We start from the raw sequence: 21,568 nt of genomic DNA, 5'->3' as shown, positions 1-21,568 counted from the left end.
TACTTGTACTTGAATATTTTCATTTTATACTACTGTATACTACTTCACTAGTACAATTTGGAGGCGAAAGTACTTAACCTAGCATCGCCAGACCAATTTACAAAGCTCGCAGATCCCTCTGGTTCCCAGGCTAGTACTTTTTACTCCACATTTATTTATAAGCTAGTTACTTTGCAGATTTAGATAAATAATTAATAAATACCATATCAATAACTATGAAGTGTTTGTTCACTATTACAAAACAGACTATCAAACCATATTAATGTTCACTGCAAACCTTTACAGAGAATTCAAATTCATCTTAACTTTAAAAAAAAAAAAAATCTTTTATTTGTATGATCTGTGATGAAACCAACTTTGGTAAAATAAGAGTTTATTATATTTAACATATATAAAAATATGTTTTTTTTATTTGTAAATGTGTAGCAAGATTTTATTTAAAGCTCATACAAAACATCAGAAAGTGTCTAGCTAACCTTTTCGCGCCGACTCCGATCACGTGACTGCCACGAGGTGTGTCACATGACAAACAAGGAAACAAGAAGTCCCCAGATAGTACTTTTCAAGAGTATTCCCTCGACTTACCATGCCAAAAACAACCAAATAAAAGCTGCTATGACTCCGTGTGGAAACTGTATTTGTGTTTTTGGGGTTTTGTTGTGTTTGTTTCTCGGAGTTGTATCCGGACTCTGTTCAGTAACATTAGGTCTGAACGGTAAATGGAGTCTTTCAAACGTCAATGGTTCAGTATCGCTTCCTGCAGAGGTGCCTGGGTGTGTTCATTCAGCTCTACAACAACAGGGATACATCCAGGTAGGTCAAGGTATTACTTTATATGAAGATAGAACTACACCTTAATGATTTTAAATGAGTATTCCCTTCAGGGAAGAGGGAGAGATAGACTTCTCTGCATAGTCTGTCAACCTCTCCTTCCTCTCCACCACTTCCACTACCTCCTATAACAGCAGTTATGTACTGACTGTCCACTGGCCCACTGCTTACACTGTTTACTGGCTATATTAGCCCATCCCTCCTTCCCCCAGCATGGACTGAGGTCTAACTCAATACTTGAACAATGGCTGTAACCCTATTACTTCAAACCTCTAATATTGACTGTTGATTTGTGTATATCCTACTGTCTACTTTATTCCCTTATAATGCCCATATTTAATGCTGTCTTTCTTTAAACTTTATCCTTGCACTAGTATATAGTTTTTTATATTACTATGTCTACATTCCTTGCACTGTTGGACTAATTTGCCCTACCACCATGACACACACTCTCATAGAGCACCTTACCTGCCCTGTCACTGCATATCTATCTATCTATCTATCTTCATTCTGTAAGTATAGGGTTCAGTGACCTGATGCTATTTTACTTCAATGGTGGAATGTAATAAAGTATTAATTATTAGCATTCACTCAAGTACTGTACTTGAGTACAATTTTGAGGTACTTTACTTGTGTATTTCCTTTTTGTGGTACTTGAGTATTTTATTATGTTTCATTACATTTCAGTGGGAAATGTATTCTCAACTATATTTATTTGACATTTTACAAACCACTCTCGGTTCATAAAATATGCAGTGGTACAAAGTACATTTAGGCTGCTCAAATAAACTAAAATATAATACAATTTACTTTGATATTTAGTATAGATAGATAGTATTTCCGTTTTATGTTACAATATACTTCACTACATTTCAGTGGGTCAATGTCCTACTTTATGCCATTTATAATATTTGTTTACTATTCACCAAGTATTTCCATTCCAAGCACCTTTTATGCTTCTGCTCCACTACAGCTCCACTACATTTATCTGACAGCTTAAGTTACTTCTCAGATTACAATTTGTATTTATTTTTTTAAAGATTATTTTTGGGGCTTTTCCGCCTTTAATTTTTGACAGGACAGCTAGGTGAGATAGGGGAGAGAGAGGGGGAAAACATGCGGGAAATCGTCACAGGTCGGACTCCAATCCTGCACCTCTGCGTTGAGGCATAAACCTCTCAGTATATGTGCGCCTGCTCTACCACTGAGTCAACCCGGCTACCTCAGATTACAATTTTTCAGGCCCTTCCTGAACAGTGAAAGCCATTTAACTACCATACAACAGGGACCTTTATTTTACGAATGAAAACCTGACCCTTGGATGACCCTGGATATTTTATCGGGGTGATCACAGTATTTTAGATCCCCAAAAAAGGATTCAGTGTTTTATTCCTGGCAATATATACGTATAAAAGAAGGCTGTGAAACATATCTAAATATTGTTTTTGGAAATAAAATTTAAAGACCATAGAATTAAGTTATAAGCCAAGTAATAAAACAAACAAATGCATGTATATTTGTATATTTTGGTTACTACCCTTTTTTTGGCATACAAATGTCAACATGCTTCAGCAGCAGCTGTCAGTAAAAACACATATTTATATCTAGTATAACACATTATACAATCATCTTAGAAAGTAATCATTTCTTCACTTTTCTTGCAGGATCCGTATTTCAGGTTCAACGATTTGTCTTATCGGTGGATTGCCTTTGACAACTGGACTTACACAACCACATTTCCTGGCTCTACCCAGCTGAGGTCAGTGTGTATGTGTGTGTGTGTGTGTATATATATATATATATATATATATATATATATATATATATATATATATACATTTTTGTATCCTGTTCCTGACTCGCCTGTGTCTTCTCTGCATTAACAGGGCCAAACAGAAGGTGCTGCTTGTCTTTGACGGTGTCGACACTGTAGCATCAATTTGGCTCAATGGAATGGTTGTCGGGGAGACGGACAACATGTTCCGTAGATATGTATGTTCACTGGAAAATAAGCAGTTCACAATGCAATGTACACCTTTTCTTTACTTGTTTGTTTCCTTTTGAAATCTGTTTTTTGGTGTGTAGGACTTCCCAGTCGGAGACTTGCTGAAGGACGGCGATAATGTGCTGAAAGTTAGCTTGATGTCTCCAGTTGTTTATGCATCTGAACGGAGGAAAGCTCATTCTGCCTACAGAGTTCCTCCTGAATGTCCTCCAGATCTCCAGAAGGGGGAATGTCACGTCAATTTCATCAGAAAAGTAAGTACGTCCTACCAAGCCTTATAATGGTGGGGAAAACCCTGAGATAACATAACAACCATAATTATTCAATACAATAAAATTATAACAAAATGAACAGCTGTTAACCAAATAAACATATCTATATGTGACAAAACAATGAGCACATTGTCTACATCTCTCCACAGTACATGGCTACTTAGAAGCTCTCCAGAAAGCTCAGGTACTTTTAAGAGCCTTTGCATTTTAACAGTCATCTAAAGTTCCACCTGTCTATTTTTGGTGAAGGAGCAAAGGTCTTTCGGTTGGGATTTCGGGCCGTCGTTCCCCACGACGGGACTGTGGAAAGGAGTTCACCTGGAGGCGTTTGATGTCCTGCAGCTCTTCCAGGTTTCCTCTGTTCCTCTGCACAGTACGTCTCATCTATTCTTTATCACCAACCTTTTGTTGGGTAAAACTACGAAAAATAAGGAACACTGTTTAACATAACAGGGATGCTTTAAGGCAGGGGTCTTCAACGTTTTTTAAGTCAAAATGACCCCTTAACTGAAAGAGAGATGGAGCAGGGACCCCCCACTACAGATATTGTATAAAATGAAGTTGCATATTAAACTGGGCCTACAACAAGGTGTAGGGTGGCCTAAAGCCTTCATACATACCTTTTTAGTGCATAGGATACTAAGCTATTAAAATAGCCTAATCATTTTTGGCATGATTTTATAAATCATGTTTTAATGTGGCACAGTGAATCCCTAGGATTAACTGTATCTGTGGATCTTAGTGACCTTACCTTACTTTTGGGCCTATTATCAGTGTTTGTTTTTTTTTCACACTTTCAAAAAATTTAATTTTTGGCGGCCCCCTGCAGTAACTCTGAGGACCCCCTGTTGAAGATCTCTGCTTTAAGGCATAAACAGAATTAAAAAAAAAAATGTGTTAAAAACTCTTTGATTATTTATCTGTTGAATAAGAGTTTCTGTTATTTAGTCTACCCTCATTCATATAAATAGATTGGACAAAAGAATAGAAACACCTATTAGTATAATGTAGGGCTTCTCAAACACATCATTCAAAGGTCAGCATCTGAATTTGTATTCCAGGTCAGAGGTCCGGAATGATTGGAATAACATTTAATCAACTCAGTTTGAACTTTTAAGCAACATCAGGGCTCCAGACTAACTTTTTGCGTTGGTTGCACTGGTGCGCCTAACTTTTTTATTTAGGTGCACCAGCACCCAAATTTTTCCTCGCGTCGCCGTTAACGCTGAATGGAGATACACAATATATAGCTCTGTATTTTTTTACCAAGTCAGGCTAAATGTTAAGTCAAAGCCACTTTTCACAAGCTCTTTTATTAAAACAGATTGTGATTTAAATAAAATGCAAAGACAGGGTTTCCTTTACCAGTTTGAAAATATACAGCTGCAACACATTCAGAAAGTTATCTGAAATAAATAGCTTAGGATATATTAAAATATATATATATATATATATATAATCTGTCTCTGAGAAAGCTCCTTCACTTGTTTTCAACAACAATAACAGACTGATTAAAAGAGAGAGAGGACGCCCGGATAGCTCAGTTGGTATATATAGAGGTTCGACTCTGACCTGCGGCCCTCTCCTGCATGTCATTCCCCCCTCTCTCTCCCCTTTCATGTCTTCAGCTTTCCTATCAAAATAAAGGCCGAATTCTTTAAAAAAAAAAAGCCCGGGGCCCCCGTCTGGAGCCAGGCCCGGATGGAGGGCTCATCAGCGAGCGTCTGGTGGCCTCCGGAGTTGCCCAGGGTGTGAGGCGCCGGGCGGGTGTGGGGATACTCACAAGCCCCCGGCTGAGCGCCGCTACGTTGGAGTTTAACCCGGTGGACGAGAGGGTCGCCTCCCTACGCCTGCGGGTTGTGGGGGGGAAAACTCTGACTGTTGTTTGTGCATATGCACCGAACAAGAGTTCGGAGTATTCGGCCTTCTTGGAGACCTTGAGTGGAGTCCTGCATGGGGCTCCAGTCGGGGACTCCATAGTTCTGCTGGGGGACCTCAATGCGCACGTGGGCAATGATGGAGACACATGGAGAGGCGTGATTGGGAGCAACGGCCTCCCTGATCTAAACCAGAGTGGTTGTTTGTTGTTGGACTTCTGTGCTAGTCTTGGATTGTCTATAACGAACACCATGTTCGAACATAGGGATGCTCATAAGTGTACTTGGTACCAGAGCACCCTAGGCCAAAGGTCAATGATCGATTTTATAATCGTTTCATCTGATCTGAGGCCATATGTTTTGGACACTCGGGTGAAGAGAGGGGCGGAGCTGTCGACCGATCACCATCTGGTGGTGAGTTGGGTCAGGGGGTGGGGGAAGACTCTGGACAGACCTGGTAAGCCCAAACGGGTAGTGCGGGTAAATTGGGAACGTCTGGAGGAGGCCCCTGTCCGACAGACTTTCAACTCACACCTCCGGCGGAGCTTTTCGTGCATCCCTGTGGAGGCTGGGGGCATTGAACCCGAGTGGACAATGTTCAAAGTTTCCATTGCTGAAGCTGCGGTGAGGAGCTGTGGTCTTAGGGTCTTAGGTGCCTCAAGGGGCGGTATCCCACGAACACTGTGGTGGACACCGGTGGTCAGGGAAGCCGTCCGACTGAAGGAGTCTTTCCGGGATATGTTATCCCAGAGGACTCCGGAGGCAGTTGCAAGGTACCGAAGGGCCCGAAGGGCTGCAGCCTCGACCGTGAAAGAGGCAAAGCAGCGGGTGTGGGAGAAGTTTGGAGAAGGACTTTCGGTCAGCACCAAGGTGCTTCTGGAAAACCGTTCGCCACCTCAGGAGGGGGAAGCGGGGAACCATCCAAGCTGTGTACAGTAAGGATGGGACGCTGTTGACCTCAACTGAGGAGGTAATAGGGCGGTGGAAGGAGCACTTTGAGGAACTCCTAAATCCGACTAATACGCCCTCTATGGTAGAGGCAGAGCTGGAGGATGATGGGGGGATTGTCGTCAATTTCCCTGGTGGAGGTTGCTGAGGTAGTTGAACAACTCCGCAGTGGCAAAGCCCCAGGGAGTGATGAGATCCGTCCAGAAATGCTTAAGGCTCTGGGTGTGGAGGGGTTGTCTTGGTTGACACGCCTCTTCAACATTGTGTGGAAGTCTGGGACGGTGCCTAAGGAGTGGCAGACCGGGGTGTGTGCCAATTACAGGGGTATCACACTTCTCAGCCTCCCCGGTAAAGTCTACTCCAAGGTGCTGGAAAGGAGGGTTCGGTCGATAGTCGAACCTCAGGTTGAAGAGGAACAATGCGGATTCCGTCCTGGTCGTGGAACAACGGACCAGATCTTTACTCTCGCAAGGATCCTGGAGGGAGCCTGGGAGTATGCCCAACCGGTCTACATGTGTTTTGTGGATCTGGAGAAGGCGTATGACCAGGTGCCCCGGGAGATACTGTGGGTGGTGCTGCGGGAGTACGGGGTGCGGGGGTCCCTTCTCAGGGCCATCCAATCTCTGTACGACCAAAGCGAGAGCTGTGTCCGGGTTCTCGGCAGTAAGTCGGACTCGTTTCAGGTGAGAGTTGGCCTCCGCCAGGGCTGCGCTTTGTCACCAATCCTGTTTGTAGTATTTATGGACAGGATATCGAGGCGTAGTCGGGGTGGAGAGGGGTTGCAGTTCGGTGGGCTGGGGATCTCATCGCTGCTTTTTGCAGATGATGTGGTCCTGATGGCATCATCGGCCTGTGACCTTCAGCACTCACTGGATCGGTTCGCAGCTGAGTGTGAAGCGGCTGGGATGAGGATCAGCACCTCTAAATCTGAGGCCATGGTTCTCAGCAGGAAACTGATGGAGTGCCTTCTCCAGGTAGGGAATGAGTCCTTACCCCAAGTGACGGAGTTCAAGTACCTTGGGGTCTTGTTCGCGAGTGAGGGGACAATGGAGCGGGAGATTGGTCGGAGAATCTGCACAGCGGGTGTGGTATTACATTAAATTTATCGCACCGTTGTGACGAAAAGAGAGCTGAGCCAGAAAGCAAAGCTCTCAATCTACCGGTCAGTTTTTTTTTTTTTTTTTTATGTTGATGTTTTTTTATTGTACATTTTTAGGTTTTTTTATTTATTTTTTTTTTTTTTTTGGCATATAGTCAACGTCCCTAATAATTTATTGGCCAACAGAACATTTATTTCAAAATACAAAACATTACAGTTCATTATGTATTGTATTCATAACACAAGGGCTTGGTCCAGATAGACTTGCTGTATGGTCCGGGTGCGGACCTCTGTCCGGACTTTGACAAACGCTGATATAATGTAATACCATTTTGACAGCACCACAAATTGAAGCCTCCAAAATGACCATAAAGTTAAATCACACGTCTGTAAAACAGTTTCAACAAAAACTGAACATTATAACCTTTTATGAAGGATTTATTGCAGGGTCGTTATATTAAACTGCTTTAGATTTAACTAGGTGTATCTTTTTTTTGATTATTTTTTGGGGCATTTTTAGGCCTTTATTGACAGGACAGCTGAAGAAATAAAAGGGGAGAGAGAGGGGGGAACGACATGCAGCAAAGGGCCACAGGTCGGAGTCAAACCCGGGCCCACTGCTTCGAGGAGTGGTAAACCTCTATATATCGGCGCCCGCTCTACCAACTGAGCTATCCGGGCGCCCTAGGTGTACCTAATAAACTGGCAGCTGAATGTAGATGGGCCTTTTGTTTTGAAATCTTATATTATTCCCTCCCAGAGTCGTATACTGAGAAGTATTTTGTCACATTTCCAGAACAAATTAAAAGTTACTGCATCTTTCAATTTTCTGCCAGCATTACTTGGTGGACTAATTAAATGTGTTTTTCTGTCTTTTTATATTTATATACAGTATAGTCTATGAAATCTGTTTGTCTGTCTAGATTCCAGCCTTTCTCAGTGGAGAGTCCAGGTTGAGCTTCTCGTTGATGCGGTTCAGACAACAAACGGCCAGATCATGCTGTCCATCCCGGAGCTGGACTCGGAGCAGATGTTCCAGACACAGTTTCTCCCTGGAAAGACCAAGAACAGCTTCACCTTACACATCAACACGGTACTCCATAAAGTCCGCTCAAACAGTTTTTAGATTTTCAGTTTAAAAGTTTCCTTTTCAATGATGTAGTACAGTGAAGTGAAGCTTTGATTTGTTAAAATGTTGGTTACCTTTATTTTTAAGAAATGTATGATGTTGCCAGCGGTGGAAGAAGTATTCAGATCTTTTACATGAGTAAAAGTACAGGTTATAGTTCCAAGTAAAAGTCCTGCATTGAAACTGTTACTTCAGTAAAAGTATGTAAGTATCACCAGGAAAATGTAGTTAAAGTAGTAAAAGTACTCACATTTTAGAAACTGGAACCGATCCAAACAGTTCTGTCAATCAACTAAGTGTTTGTTGGTCTGATCATCTCTGGAATTGTAGGCCTGTTTATTGTTGGATAGTTTAATTTATAATAAAACATATTTTATAAACTACATGTGTTTGTGTGCAAAAATCTTAATTTGTAAAGTAACTAAAGCTGTCAGATTAATGTAGTGGAGTAAAAAGTACAATATTTCTCTCTGAAATGTAGCGGAGTAGAAGTAGAAAGTGGCATGAAAAGAAAAGACTCAAGTAAAGTACAAGTACCTCAACATTTGGACTGAAGTACAGTACTTGAGTAAATGTACTTGGTTACATTCCACCACTGGATGTTGCAAAAAAAAAAGGGTACCACACTGATTTGAGTGTGTTATGACTCTGTTTAGTATCTCTGAATCACGTTGAGTCCATCTCTTTTGTGCAGCAGTTTTGAGAGCTTCTTCTTTTCTTCCAGAGCAGCCAGGTGAAGCTGTGGTGGCCCAACGGACACGGTGACCAACCCTTTTACCATCTCACTGTCAGAGGCTTTCAGAATGGAGTTTTGATCCTGAAGGCAGAGTCTAAGGTCAGAGTTCACTTGCATTCTCCTCATTGTTGTGGAATTTCCAGCTTATGAACTTATGCTATGTAAGTTGAGACAATGGTACCCAGGTCTCATTCAGGCCAGTGTCCAACATAACCTCCTAACCTTTCCAGGCAGAGGTGTGAGGTGGGAGGCGTAGCTGCTATATGATAAGACAGTGCTGCTCACCCTGCCAAGGCCATAGAGAAAGTAGTCTCGCTTTGCCAGACCTTCCTACACAGTGGCCCTCATTTATCAACCTAACGTAGAAACCAGCACAGATATGAGCGCAGAAATCATCTTACGACAGGCTTCACGTGTGATTCATGAAACGTTCGTATCACACCAATCAGAGCGTAAGAATGGTCGTACATTGATAAATGCAGCGGCTGGAAACGATCGTAATTTAAATGTCACGCCCCAATATATTCTCGGCCTCGCCCCTACAATTTACGACATGGCGAGACGTAATCTGGCTGAGAAGCGGCACTTTTCAGAGGTGGAGATTGAAACCCTGACGTCTCAGGTTCATTTGCACTAACGTGTGTACTATTTGGCAGTTATTAAAGGCTGTAGAAAGAATGCGGAATGGAAAGAGATCACTGATGCAGTCAACAGTGTTGCTGTAGTAAATCGGACTCCAGCTGAAGTTTATTTAATACATCCTTGACTCATGTATGCTATAGTCCTAATAGTAATATACAGGCTTATATTGCAATCTCTTAGGCCTACATGGTGTACCTATATTTAAATAAACACACATTAGCGGAGTTTATGCAGTGTCTTTTATTTTACTCGTGTTTTTTTCATGAGTCAGAATCAGGAAACAGCTGTGAGAGAGCCCCCCCGTGCTGGACCACCAACCCGACCCTGTCTCCTGACAGCAGAGGGGCTGGAAAACAAGCCGAAATATGTCGGTCAATGGCAGAAATAAATCGTTCACTATGGCCATTAACGACACTTTAAAAGAGAAACGAAAACCTGAAGAATAAATAGAAATGTTGTCATGTTTCCTGTATTGAATATCATTGCCAAACATAACACTATATCTTTTTAAAAGCGAGGAATAATATCCTGTCTCATTCGTATAGCCCTCAGTTGGGGCTCTGCTGGACACTGCTCTCTGGGCATCGGGTCATCTGGCTCCATCACTACATTTATGGCACCAGATTTATCAGATTTACCAAACAAATAAATAAATCAAGTTGGTGGAGAAGTGCACAAATTGTTACATGGGAAAACAACAATGACCCAAGTTTTTAATGTCAAGATTTATTTCTAAAGGTCTTACACATGTAAAACACAAGGTGGGGCTGCAAACAGTGAAACAGAGTAGTTTCTGTTATGCTCCTGCCAGTGTATTTAAAATTCTGATGTGGTTTCCAAAACTTCTCCACCAACTTGATTTATTTATTTGTTTGGTAAATCTTGAGGTTGCACATGGCATGACACACACAAAGTTCTAAACATCTGAGGATAAAAACACACTGTTGGTGATGATTTCTAGACCAGTTTATTGCTCATAGTAAAAGTCAGGCAGTAAATACAGTAAAAACATACTACATATCTATAAAGATCCAATAAAACAGCACAATGAGCATAATCTTGATTCAGTTTCAGACTTAATTATATTGATTGATTAGTTTGAAAGTTTCTCCATTTAGGAAATCCAACTTGAAATTGAACCTGTAACTGGTGTGTGCAGTTAACTAACATGTTTGAAGATTTCTTCTACTTGAGGCTGTCAGAACACAAGCTGGAAATATTGTTATTGCTCCAAATGTGCCACAGAGATGATACTGAATTCATAGACATGTCTTTTTCGTCTTTTAAAGTTTTAGTGTTTCAGTGTTTGATGTCTCCTGCAGGTATATTTCCGCACAGTAGAACTTGTCCAGGAGCCAGTTGTTGGCTCTCCAGGCTTGAGCTTTTATTTCCGCATCAATGGGAAAGCAATTTTCCTCAAAGGCTCCAACTGGGTCCCAGCCCACTCCTTCCAGGACCAGGTCCCCCCTGCCGTGTGAGTTCAGTTAGAAAAGCTGCTGCTTGCACCTATGCAGCTCAGTTCAGTTCAGTCACTTTATTATCCCAGATGGGAAACTTGATTTGCGGTCAGGAGCGCAAGATAAAAAACAGAAAGTACAACAACAAAAAAAGAAACGACAACAATACAAAACCTAAAAGTACAAAACTGTTTCCTGTACGTGCAGTATACAGAACACAATTCTACACAATACTACAGCAGCAGTCTTTACAGATTAATATACACATAATCAATAAAAGATATGATGGAGAAATGCAAAAACAAAAACTCAGATAATAAAACAATATATTGTACAGCCCTGAGCTGAAGCTACTACTTGCTCTCTGTTTGTCCTGCAGCTTGAGGAACTTGTTGCAGTCAGTTGTGGATGCAAGCATGAACGCCCTCAGGGTCTGGGGAGGAGGATTGTATGAAGAGGATATCTTCTACAGCATCTGTGATGAGATGGGAATAATGGTAACTACTGGTATCTATATACTGTATCAGTATTTACCTATATGTACTGTATGTACAAAATAATATCATGATGTAGCCAAATCTACTATATAGTAGTATATAGGTCCAAAAGAGAATTTCCCCCTCAAGCATCACTGTTACATACCATTACTGAAGAAATGCGGGACCGATTAATACATTTCTGTATGATTTTTGAGAAATCTCTATGATTCATGAACATATTGTAGGACAGATAAGTATTTAGATGTGTCTCTTTAGGTATGGCAGGACTTCATGTTTGCCTGCGCTATGTATCCCACTGAGGATGACTTCATACAGACAGTGAGAGAAGAAGTCATCCAACAGGTGAGCGGGGTATTTATTTATGTATGTTATTGTATTTAAGAAAATGTCATATTTGGACTATATAGAACCACATGGAAATATTAAGAAAAGTGGTACTTCACATTTAGTTATTCTATCCACAGTATGTTAAAACAAAAGACATTTTACATGGCAGAGTATGTTAAAACAATAGACATTTTATATGGCACAGTATGTTAAAACAAAACAGATTTTACATGGCAAATTAACCAAACCAAAACACGTTTTAAAATGGCACAAAAATAACGAGCGTTGCCACATTTTAATGCAGTTTAATTATCCTAAAAGTTTGTGTGGCATCCCATACTGACAGTAAATGTACTCAGGTTCGTCTTGTGTTTGCACTCGTCAGGTTCGGCGCCTCAAGTCTCACCCTTCCATAATAGTTTGGAGTGGGAACAATGAAAACGAAGCAGCTCTGGCGACAGACTGGTTCCGCATCCCAGTTTCCCAGAGGCCTACATACCTGAAAGACTACGTCACGCTGTATGTGAACAACATAAGGGCGATAGTTCAGGAGGTCAGAGTCAAATCTTATGTCATGGTTCAGAAAAGTTGACAGGATTTATGTTTTAAAAGATTACAGAAAGTGTGATATGTATTTTGATGATTTATTGTCAATAGGGATGTAACGATGCATCGTGAATCGGTTAAAATTGGATATAAATGTGTAAAGGTTATAACCGGTTGCGATAAAAAAAAAAAAAAAAATCATGACGCAAGTTTTAAATGGCCCAGGGCGTAATCTACTTTAGATTTCACTTGTTTGACTTCAGACGTCACTATGTCTTCTTAGTTTATTTATCTGAAGAGATTTTTTATTTAGTTAATTTGATGTGGGATTTGTTTTAAACAATTTTTATTACATTTTTGTTATTTAAGATAAAATACAATTTCAGTGTCACTTTTGATAAGAGGACACACATGTTGTTTTGCACAGTTTATATAAAAAAATTAATATTTTTCAGTAATTTTTCTGCAGCTCATTCTGTTAAAAAAATCATGAGAAAATCAGATCATAGCTTAAAAATCGTGAATCGTGAGTTATGGTTACATCCCTAATTGTCAGTGTTCCTCCCTAAGAAGTAAGCGTTTTATGTGCTCCAGGAGGACCAGAGTCGCCCTTTCCTGGTCTCCAGTCCCACAAACGGGGCTGAATCGGAGCAGGAGGGTTGGGTGGCAGCCGACCCCTACGACCCTCACTATGGGGACACGCACTTCTACAGCTACATTTCGGACTGCTGGGATTGGAGGAATTTCCCCCGGACACGTTTCGCCTCTGAATATGGCTTCCAGTCCTGGCCTTCCTTCTCCACTCTGCAGCCGGTGACTGAATAAACCTTTTTGTTTTTGTTTTTGTTTTCTTGATGATTTTATCAGTAGATTTGTATCTGAAATCTGAGGTATCCTCTTAAATATTCTCTGGAGAACTTTAGACATGTTAGGATCTCTTTTGTGGCGATTTTTCTATTTAGCTGATTGAGGACCAAAGATGCAACCATGGTCAAATTTCTTAGAATGCATTGCTTTGAGAAAAACCAAATGCAAAGCAATTTCCTTTTAATTTGATTAGTAACTAATTGAATTACACATTTTACCTCAGTAATACAACAAAATACAATTACATTAATTTTGTAATTTAGTAACATCATTTCATTTATTCACTTTAAAACATACATTTTGGATCAAAATGTATGTTTTAAAGTGAATAATGTGTATTACACGTTCTTGAGTAGTGACCTCAACACTGATGATATCAAATATCAGTAGCATAATACCATCAAGAGATGGTTTTCAAAATTAAAGACTGTCTGTTAACTTACTTGTAGATGCCTTTTGAAATTTGAAGTAGCCCTGATGGAGCCACAGACTGGAGCACTGCAGTGCTTGCATATGACTGTGGTTTCCAGGTGTTCTTGTTGGAATTGGTTCTTCAAAATGGACTAGTACAGATGACCTTTTAGGCCTGCTATTATTTTCCATGTCGCTGTTGTTACAGGTGTCAAATCTATAAACGTTTGTAATCTGAAACGGGGTACTTTAATCTATTATAACAATTAATGGGCAAGGATATGTTATGACAACTACAACTGCTCCTAATATTTATAATAATTATAATTGTTGATAGATACCTCATACACAGTAAAACAAAAGCAATGCATACTGTACAATGCAGTAACAAAAGAGATGTGACAAAATGGTGATGGCGCAGTGGATATGACCCATGCCTTTGGTGTGGAACATTTGGGTTCAATTCCCACTGTGATATATCAACCAATGTGTCCCTGAGCAAGACACTTAACCCCTAGTTGCTCCAGAGGCGTGCAGCCTCTGACATATGTAGCAATTGTAAGTCGCTTCGGATGAAAGCGTCAGCTAAATGACATGTAATGTAAAAATAGGAAGATATTAAATTAATCTTCGTTCTCTTTGGTTGCACCTATGGCGATAAGCTTTTTCAGATGTTTCTGGATCTCACTTTCACTTTATTCATAAGTTTCATCATCTGTAGTAATCTGTCTTTTGTTTGTTAGTGACCGAGACGGGAAATAAATAGCACGCCGCCTCACACACACACGTGAGTTGAGGAGCGAGTCTGTTGCGTTAGCTGCCTTCCCTCTCTAGTGGACCAACCACTGCTGGGTGTGCCGCTTGTGATTTTTCCAGAGAATGTCGCCACAGACACCCACCCATCAGTGGGCCATAGGCTCAATCACCATTGTGTTACCTCAGTTGGCGATAGATAGTAACTAAACAGACATTTATTTAAATAGGGCTGCACATTATATCGTTTTTTTTATCGTCATTGCGATATCAACTGGTGCTATGTACACATATCGCAAAAGGCTGTGTACTCAGAGATTTGTTTGTGTTAGTTGAAAGAAAATATCAGTAGAAAACTGTACATTGAAATGTAACTAACCTGTAACTGTCAATCTTTTTGGTGTTTTTTTTTTTTCAATTCAATGTTCAATTTGTTCAATAGAAGAATGTTGGATAAGAAAAAGAATTCCTTTCATTTGTTTAAGTATTTTTTTTGTATTTTAGCAGAATGCTGAAAGCAGCAGAACTGAGTACACATCTTTTTATTTATTGCACCTAATATCGTTATCAAGGGACTACGGGCAGAAAATAGCACTTGTGCTACAACCTGGTACAATGCATCTCTCCTTGTTCTTATACAAGGTTAATGTTAACTTGTGCATTGTCCCTGTTTAAATAAATGAATCAATCACGCTATTCAACAACTGATTGCGGATGCCATATTTTCCTCATATTGTGCAACCCCAAATTTAAATGAAAATCTCTGAGATTATTACCTTAAATAAAATAAAACTAGATCAGATTAAATGGTTATGGTTGAAAATTGTGAAGGAATTGTAAAAAAACCTTAAAGTTAAGAGGTAGATTCTGACTTTGGCCATTACAGCCACAGAACTTAGAAGCACTTAGTTTTAGTTGTATATTTTTTTTAGGTGATATCAAGTTTGCCTCTGTTTTGTGATGTTCCAGGTTTCTGTAAATGAAGACTGGAGCTACAACAGTAACTTCACTTTCCATCGTCAACACCATGAAGATGGGAACCAGCAAATGTTACTGCAGGCTGCTTTACACTTCCACCTGCCAAACTCCACAGAGCCTTTGAAAAGATTTATAGATACTCTGTACATCACTCAGGTAAATCCCACAAACCACCCCTCGCCTCATGATGTCTGATGACTCCTACCTGTAAACCACCAAAGCCATCATTTAAAGGTCCAGTGTGTAACTTGTTTAGTTGTTCATTATCAAAATCTGTGTTGCCGGTTCACAAACTTGTCCTTTTTCATGAATATTTATCACCACCATCAATTCCAAGTATTCCTTTTGGCTTGATATTTTACATTTGCGTTTGCATGAACCGGGGTAGACGCTCTATATTCATGCTCCATCTTGAAATACGTTAGCCGGTAAGGGACATACAGGACATACTGCTCCGCCTTTCGCGTTTTCGCTGCCACATGATAAACTCACAGGTGCTGCTGATGGGTATCGTAGCTTCCCGGCCCCGGCCAGTTTGAAGAAGGAAACATGGAGGACCACACGTATTCAAAATCCAAATTTCAGGAACAGGAGTCTTCTTCTTCGCCCAGAAAAAGAAAAAGGATATTGAAAAGGGCAAGAGACCAGCGTCATCAGAAAAAAGCGTGAAGGCTACCGTAGCTGTAATACGTACTTTGAACTGTGTGGCGCGAGAGAGTTGATTGCGATATATGATCTCAACGCTAGATGGGAGAAATTCCCACACATTGGACCTTTAAACACTGTTCACATGTCGTAATGGCCATGTTTCATGTCCAGGTCATGCAGGCTCAGTGTGTGAAGACACAGGCCGAGTTTTATCGGCGGAGTCAGAGTGAGATCATCGGGGGTAAAGGTGGCACTATGGGCGTTCTCTACTGGCAGCTTAATGATGTTTGGCAGGCGCCTTCCTGGTCATCAATCGGCGAGTAAACGCACACTCCACAGACACATTTTTAGATTGATCTTGTTCATCATTTTTATGTTGAACTTGTTTATATTTTGGACTCCTGCACTGAAAAAAAGTATGTTATAATGCAAATATATTTACAAAGTATTAGGGGTGTAAAATCGTGTGTATCTTGACGATTTTTTTTAAATCAATTCTTTTCCCCAGAATCGATATTTTATTTATTTTTTTACCAATGATTCTCCTAAATATTTTCTGTTTATAAGGTACTGTTGAAGGCAACTACATCATATCTATTTCTAGCTAAAACAGACCGAAAGCAGAAAATGCAGAAAATCCATGTTATGTACGTCTTTACAAAGTAAATAAATGTCAGACTGACTGACTGACATGTCGTGCATTCTTCTTAGAAACCAATTCGTTTTCAGAAATGTCTCATGATATATTGTCTCTAGAAGTGTGTTATTCAACTTTTGTTTTTGTTAAAGAAGGAAAAGAAAATAGCAATATTCAATACTATCGAAAAGGATTAAATGAAAATCACAATACAAATCCAATCAAAGAATCGAATCGGGACAAAAGCATATGGTCCCAGCCCTAATATTTATGATCCATGTGATGTTGTGTAACAGCTGTGATAGTCCTTGGGATTAGAGGTCACTGTGGCATAATAATCATATATAATTTCCTTGTGTGTCTGTGTGTGCAGAGTTTGGTGGGAAATGGAAAATGCTGCATTATTTTGCGCAGAACTTCTTTGCCGCCGTCCTGCCGGTCGGCTTCGAGGATGACGACACACTGTTGATCTACGCCGTCTCAGACCTGAGTCACCAGCTGACGCTCAGGGCTGTGGTATGTTTCAGTTGGAAACTGTAACTACATTGCATTTATTCTGCAGGCACTTTTTTGTGACTTACAATGAGTGCATTCAAACTCCAATGGAACAAGAGCTACATGTTTTAAAAAATAAAATGAAGGCGCATCCCTCCCAAACTAACAACTGAAAGCGTATTCAGTGTGACAACACAAGTGCTTACAGTTTAAACATAATGATGTGCACACAATAAACCTAGAATAAGAAAAATAACAATACCATGCATACAAAAATCTATTTAATTCATTACGTTTCTCGTTTCGTCCCTGTGTAGTTTATGCCAACCATACTTTTGAAGTTTTCAGTGCAGAATTTCATTAAAATAAAAATAGGGCTGTCAGCGTTAATCGCGATGCGATTAAGGGCCGACGCGACACGATTCATTTTTTTTAATCGCATGTCGGCATTTATTAATTTATTTTACACTTCACTAACGGGCTACTATTTTGACCCTTTGCAGCACCGTTACTTATAATCAAGCTGCCACTTCCTCCTAACACCGTCGAGGGAGACAGTAGTTTCACCATACACATACCACACGGAGAAAGCAGCCACACTGGAACTGCTGCAAGGTGCTGCAAACGCTGTCTCATTAACCGGTGATCACTGGACGTCAGTGAGTAATCACCATTATTTAGGAGTTACTAAACACTAGATTGACTCTAGTAAGGATAGGGATTTTTAGTTTTTTAGTTAGGTACTTGGAGGAATTGTGCAATAATGACAGATTCACACATTTTTCTTTTGTTTACAGTAAATAAATAATTATAAATCTTAAAATCAAGTTCATAAAGTAACTTTCTTTGCATTAATTTGATTCCCAATCAAGATACACTGGTAAGAATTGCTTTCCATTGTTAATATGTACTTAAAAACTGTTCTGAAATGCAAAATAATAGAATTTTAATCATGTGATAAAATATGCGATTAATCGCGATTAACTATAGAACTTCAGCGATTAAAAAATGTTAATTGTTTGACAGCCCTAAATAAAAATAGAAATACACTTTCTAAAAGTGCGTTTAACACTAGCGTTTGAACACTACGGGGTTTTTAAGACCAGTACTGTATGTTTAGGATGTCTGTCTATATGCAATCTAATATGTGACAGTTTGCTTTCGAGACATGTTGACATTTCAATGTTCAATCCTAGACACAGAAGCTGAGTAATTAACACTATACATATAAGCCAATTATTGTTGTTATTCATTTAATACTTTATTCACTAAGGGGAAATAATGGTTAAAAAAAATCAAATGAAGCTATAAATTAAGCTGCATGGCAAAATAAAATAAAGATGCAATGTAACTTATAAAACTGTAATTATTCCTAAGTAGAAAAAGAAAGTTTGTCATGAATTTAACACAAAAAAGTCACTTTATCTACATTCATCATCTTATGATTCTAATAAAAACAGAAATGTTGCTCAGCCCAATATTTTCAAACGTTTGAACATAAAAATGTGAACCCTTCTAAAGAATGGTATGTAGATCATTTGAACTCCTCACCTCCACCATTTCAGTAATGTGCGACTGGCTCATTGTATTAATAATAATAATAACAATAATAATATATTTTACATTTTATTTGGGATTGATTTTAACAATGAAGTGCTCTACAAAGTGCTACAGGTGAAAACGGGTTAAAAAGAGAAGCAAACAATTAGAAATGTACGAGAATGCTTGCTTAAAAAATGTTTTTAGGCCCTTCTTGAAAAAGTCAGTAGTTTGTGGAGTATTTAAATGTGTGGTTATTGTTCTGACACACAAGCAGAAACAGTTTTATTCTCCTGTGGATCAGGTGTCTGTGTACTCCTGGTCTGATCTGGATCCGGTGTGCACACTGAAGTCGGACCTGCTCCCGGTCCCTGGTGGCAGCGCTGTGGCCATTTTAAAACGGCCAATCACGGCCCTGCTGGCAGGATGTGGACACTGCACCCGCCTCTCCTGCCTGCTTGCCTTCCACCTGGAGGACAGTGGCGGCCAGCAGGGTCCCACCAACCACCACTTTCTGTGCTCACCCAGAGACGCTCAGGGACTCCAGAGACCTAACATCACAGTAAGACACCGTGTTAAAGAGGGAGTTTGACTGCTGGTATTTATTTATACACATATTTAAAACAATGCACGGAAGCAGTGATGGAAAAGTCCGTTAATTTTTGCCTTTATTTTGATTATTTCAGTAGAGATACAGACAGGAAATGTGGCGAGAGAGTGAGGGAGGGAAGACCAAGGCCACAGAGGTGCACGTTGTTACTTCAAACACACTTAAAGTTATATATAGTTACATTCAAGCTATTGCCAAATGAGTTGAGACAAAGCTAGTAAAGCCTATCAGCTCCACAAAACTCTCTCTGTATTTCTCAGTATGGCTATCTTTACTAAATGGTGTAGTCCAGCGACATTCGCGCGCAGAAGCTAAAAAAAAGGAAACGGCAGGGTTCAGCTTTAGAGACGAAGAGGACTGAAGGCATGGCTGAAACCCCGAAGAAGCGCCATCGAAATGTTTCAGTCAGTGATTGTACTGCTGAGAAAAGACCTACACGCTCAGCAGAAGGACTAAAATCCCCAAAAGAAAGTGGCAGACGCCGAAGACAAACACGGATAACCATTGGTGAGGCTTTTCCTAGTTGGAGTAGCGCTGAAAAAAGAAAAGGGACAGAGGTCAGACACAGATGTCACCTAACTGCTCCTGAACAGGGTAGTAATGGGTTTTGTAACGTAGTAGAAGTAGGAATTATTCCTTTTAAATTACTCGACCTCAATGATAGATAGGAGTGTGGAGGAGGCGTGGGGGTGGCGCGGGATCACCGAAGCCTTGTGTAATGTGGATGCGCCGACAGTGTTGATGTCATTACTTAGAATTCCTCATGGGGGAGACTACGCACTATAGCTTTAATTGGACTAAATTAGGCACCTAACATGCTTCTGATTGCGTCACATTCATGCTCATGTTCACACACAGAGTGTGTCTTTCCCTGCAGGCAATGGTGCAGCAGGATAAGAGCGGCTACAGCGTCACCCTCCGCTCTGCCTCTGTGGCTGCTTTCGTCTGGCTCGATGTGGGAAACATCCCCGGGCGCTTCAGCTCCAACGGCTTCCTGATGCTTACCAGAAACAGGACGGTCAGTTTTACCGCGTGGCGTAACACCAGCGTCGCAGAACTCTCCAGATCGCTCACCATCACATCTTTAAGGGACGTATACTGACCTCAGACCAGCCAGCCTGCCGCGTGCAGATGTCCTGTCCCTGTCTGTCTGGGATACTATCACTTAGGTTTGACCCTTTTTCACTATCCGAAAGATATTTTTGGACGGAAGCTGGTAATTTGTGCCAATTTTCTAAATCTTCAAACTTGTTTTCTTGCCAAACAAAAGAGGAGAGAGCAGAAAAACCACAGAAAATGGCAGTTAGACCTGAATATTTTTAAACAAAGAAAATTATTTGGGGTGGTTTTAGCAGCTCTTACTGTATTAAATCACTAGCAGGGAAGCTGTGGCACACAATGGGCCTTTATGTGAAGCTTTCCTTCACAAATAAAACCATCGGACAAAGGAATGAAATGTGCAAAGACAAATACATTTTTGCTAAAGGTGAACTAGCCAATATGAACCTGGTTCCAGATCCCTAAATATATGTCTTTAGCTATTTAAATAGATGAATAATGAAGTTAAACGAAATGGCAACATTGTCTCACTTCTTCCACTGACAAGTAGTTTTCTTTTGGAGACGGACCACATGTAATCTGAACTGGGTTTAAGTTTACAGATGATTGTGTGTTGTGCACTGAAAACGATTATCCTTTTGCGTGTTTTGCTTTTTTGTACATCTGAGATAACTTACAGAACCATCACTGATGGGTTGTATAACTTGCAGCACTGTTCAGAATATGTTTTGTATGTATGTTTGTCTGTATGTTTTTGTATTCATACTGATTAAGATGCATTTGAAGAGCTTTGTTTTTGACATTAAAGTATTTTCTGTTGATCAGTATTTTCTGTCTAATTATATCAACAGCGGTTCAATACTAAAAGAAATATGACAAAAACATATTTGTTTTAAATAAAATCAGATAACAGTTTATTGTTATACTCAGGGGTGAAATGATGTGTTACAGCTGCACAAGAGACAGACCAGATAAAGATACAACAAGGATAGAAATGGTGAAAAGGAACTAAAAAATAGGATCAATTAAAGTTAAACTAAAACTATAAACTTAGACAAAATAAATATGGGAGATGAATGTGTACAGAAAAACAATATAGTTAACCAAAAATAATGAGCTATATACCTTTATCAGGCAGGGGAAGTCTAATGAAAGATGATGGATGCTATTATGGGAGAAAAAACTAAACATAGAACTATTAT

The 21,568-nt window shown here is 40.0% G+C and overlaps 1 protein-coding gene across 1 annotated transcript; it reads left to right on the top strand.

Moving 5' to 3' along the window:
• The first annotated feature begins 517 nt into the window (after nt 1–517).
• On the top strand, nt 518–21,187 carry manba (mannosidase, beta A, lysosomal). The gene is made up of 17 exons (XM_078277352.1): nt 518–813; nt 2,496–2,590; nt 2,718–2,823; nt 2,917–3,090; nt 3,358–3,481; nt 7,956–8,125; nt 8,886–8,996; nt 10,862–11,013; nt 11,376–11,493; nt 11,752–11,838; nt 12,209–12,376; nt 12,964–13,182; nt 15,370–15,534; nt 16,198–16,342; nt 17,037–17,179; nt 19,002–19,259; nt 20,185–21,187. Exons 1-17 carry the CDS (start codon nt 523–525, stop codon nt 20,407–20,409), a joined length of 2,751 nt encoding a protein of 916 aa, XP_078133478.1. The 5' UTR covers nt 518–522; the 3' UTR covers nt 20,410–21,187.
• Nucleotides 21,188–21,568: the final 381 nt, after the last annotated feature.

Source organism: Sander vitreus, chromosome 20 (genome assembly GCF_031162955.1).
Source record: "Sander vitreus isolate 19-12246 chromosome 20, sanVit1, whole genome shotgun sequence".
Taxonomy (NCBI): domain Eukaryota; kingdom Metazoa; phylum Chordata; class Actinopteri; order Perciformes; family Percidae; genus Sander; species Sander vitreus.
Note: the sequence above shows the minus strand (reverse complement) of the source record. Positions and strands in the feature narration are given on the sequence as shown.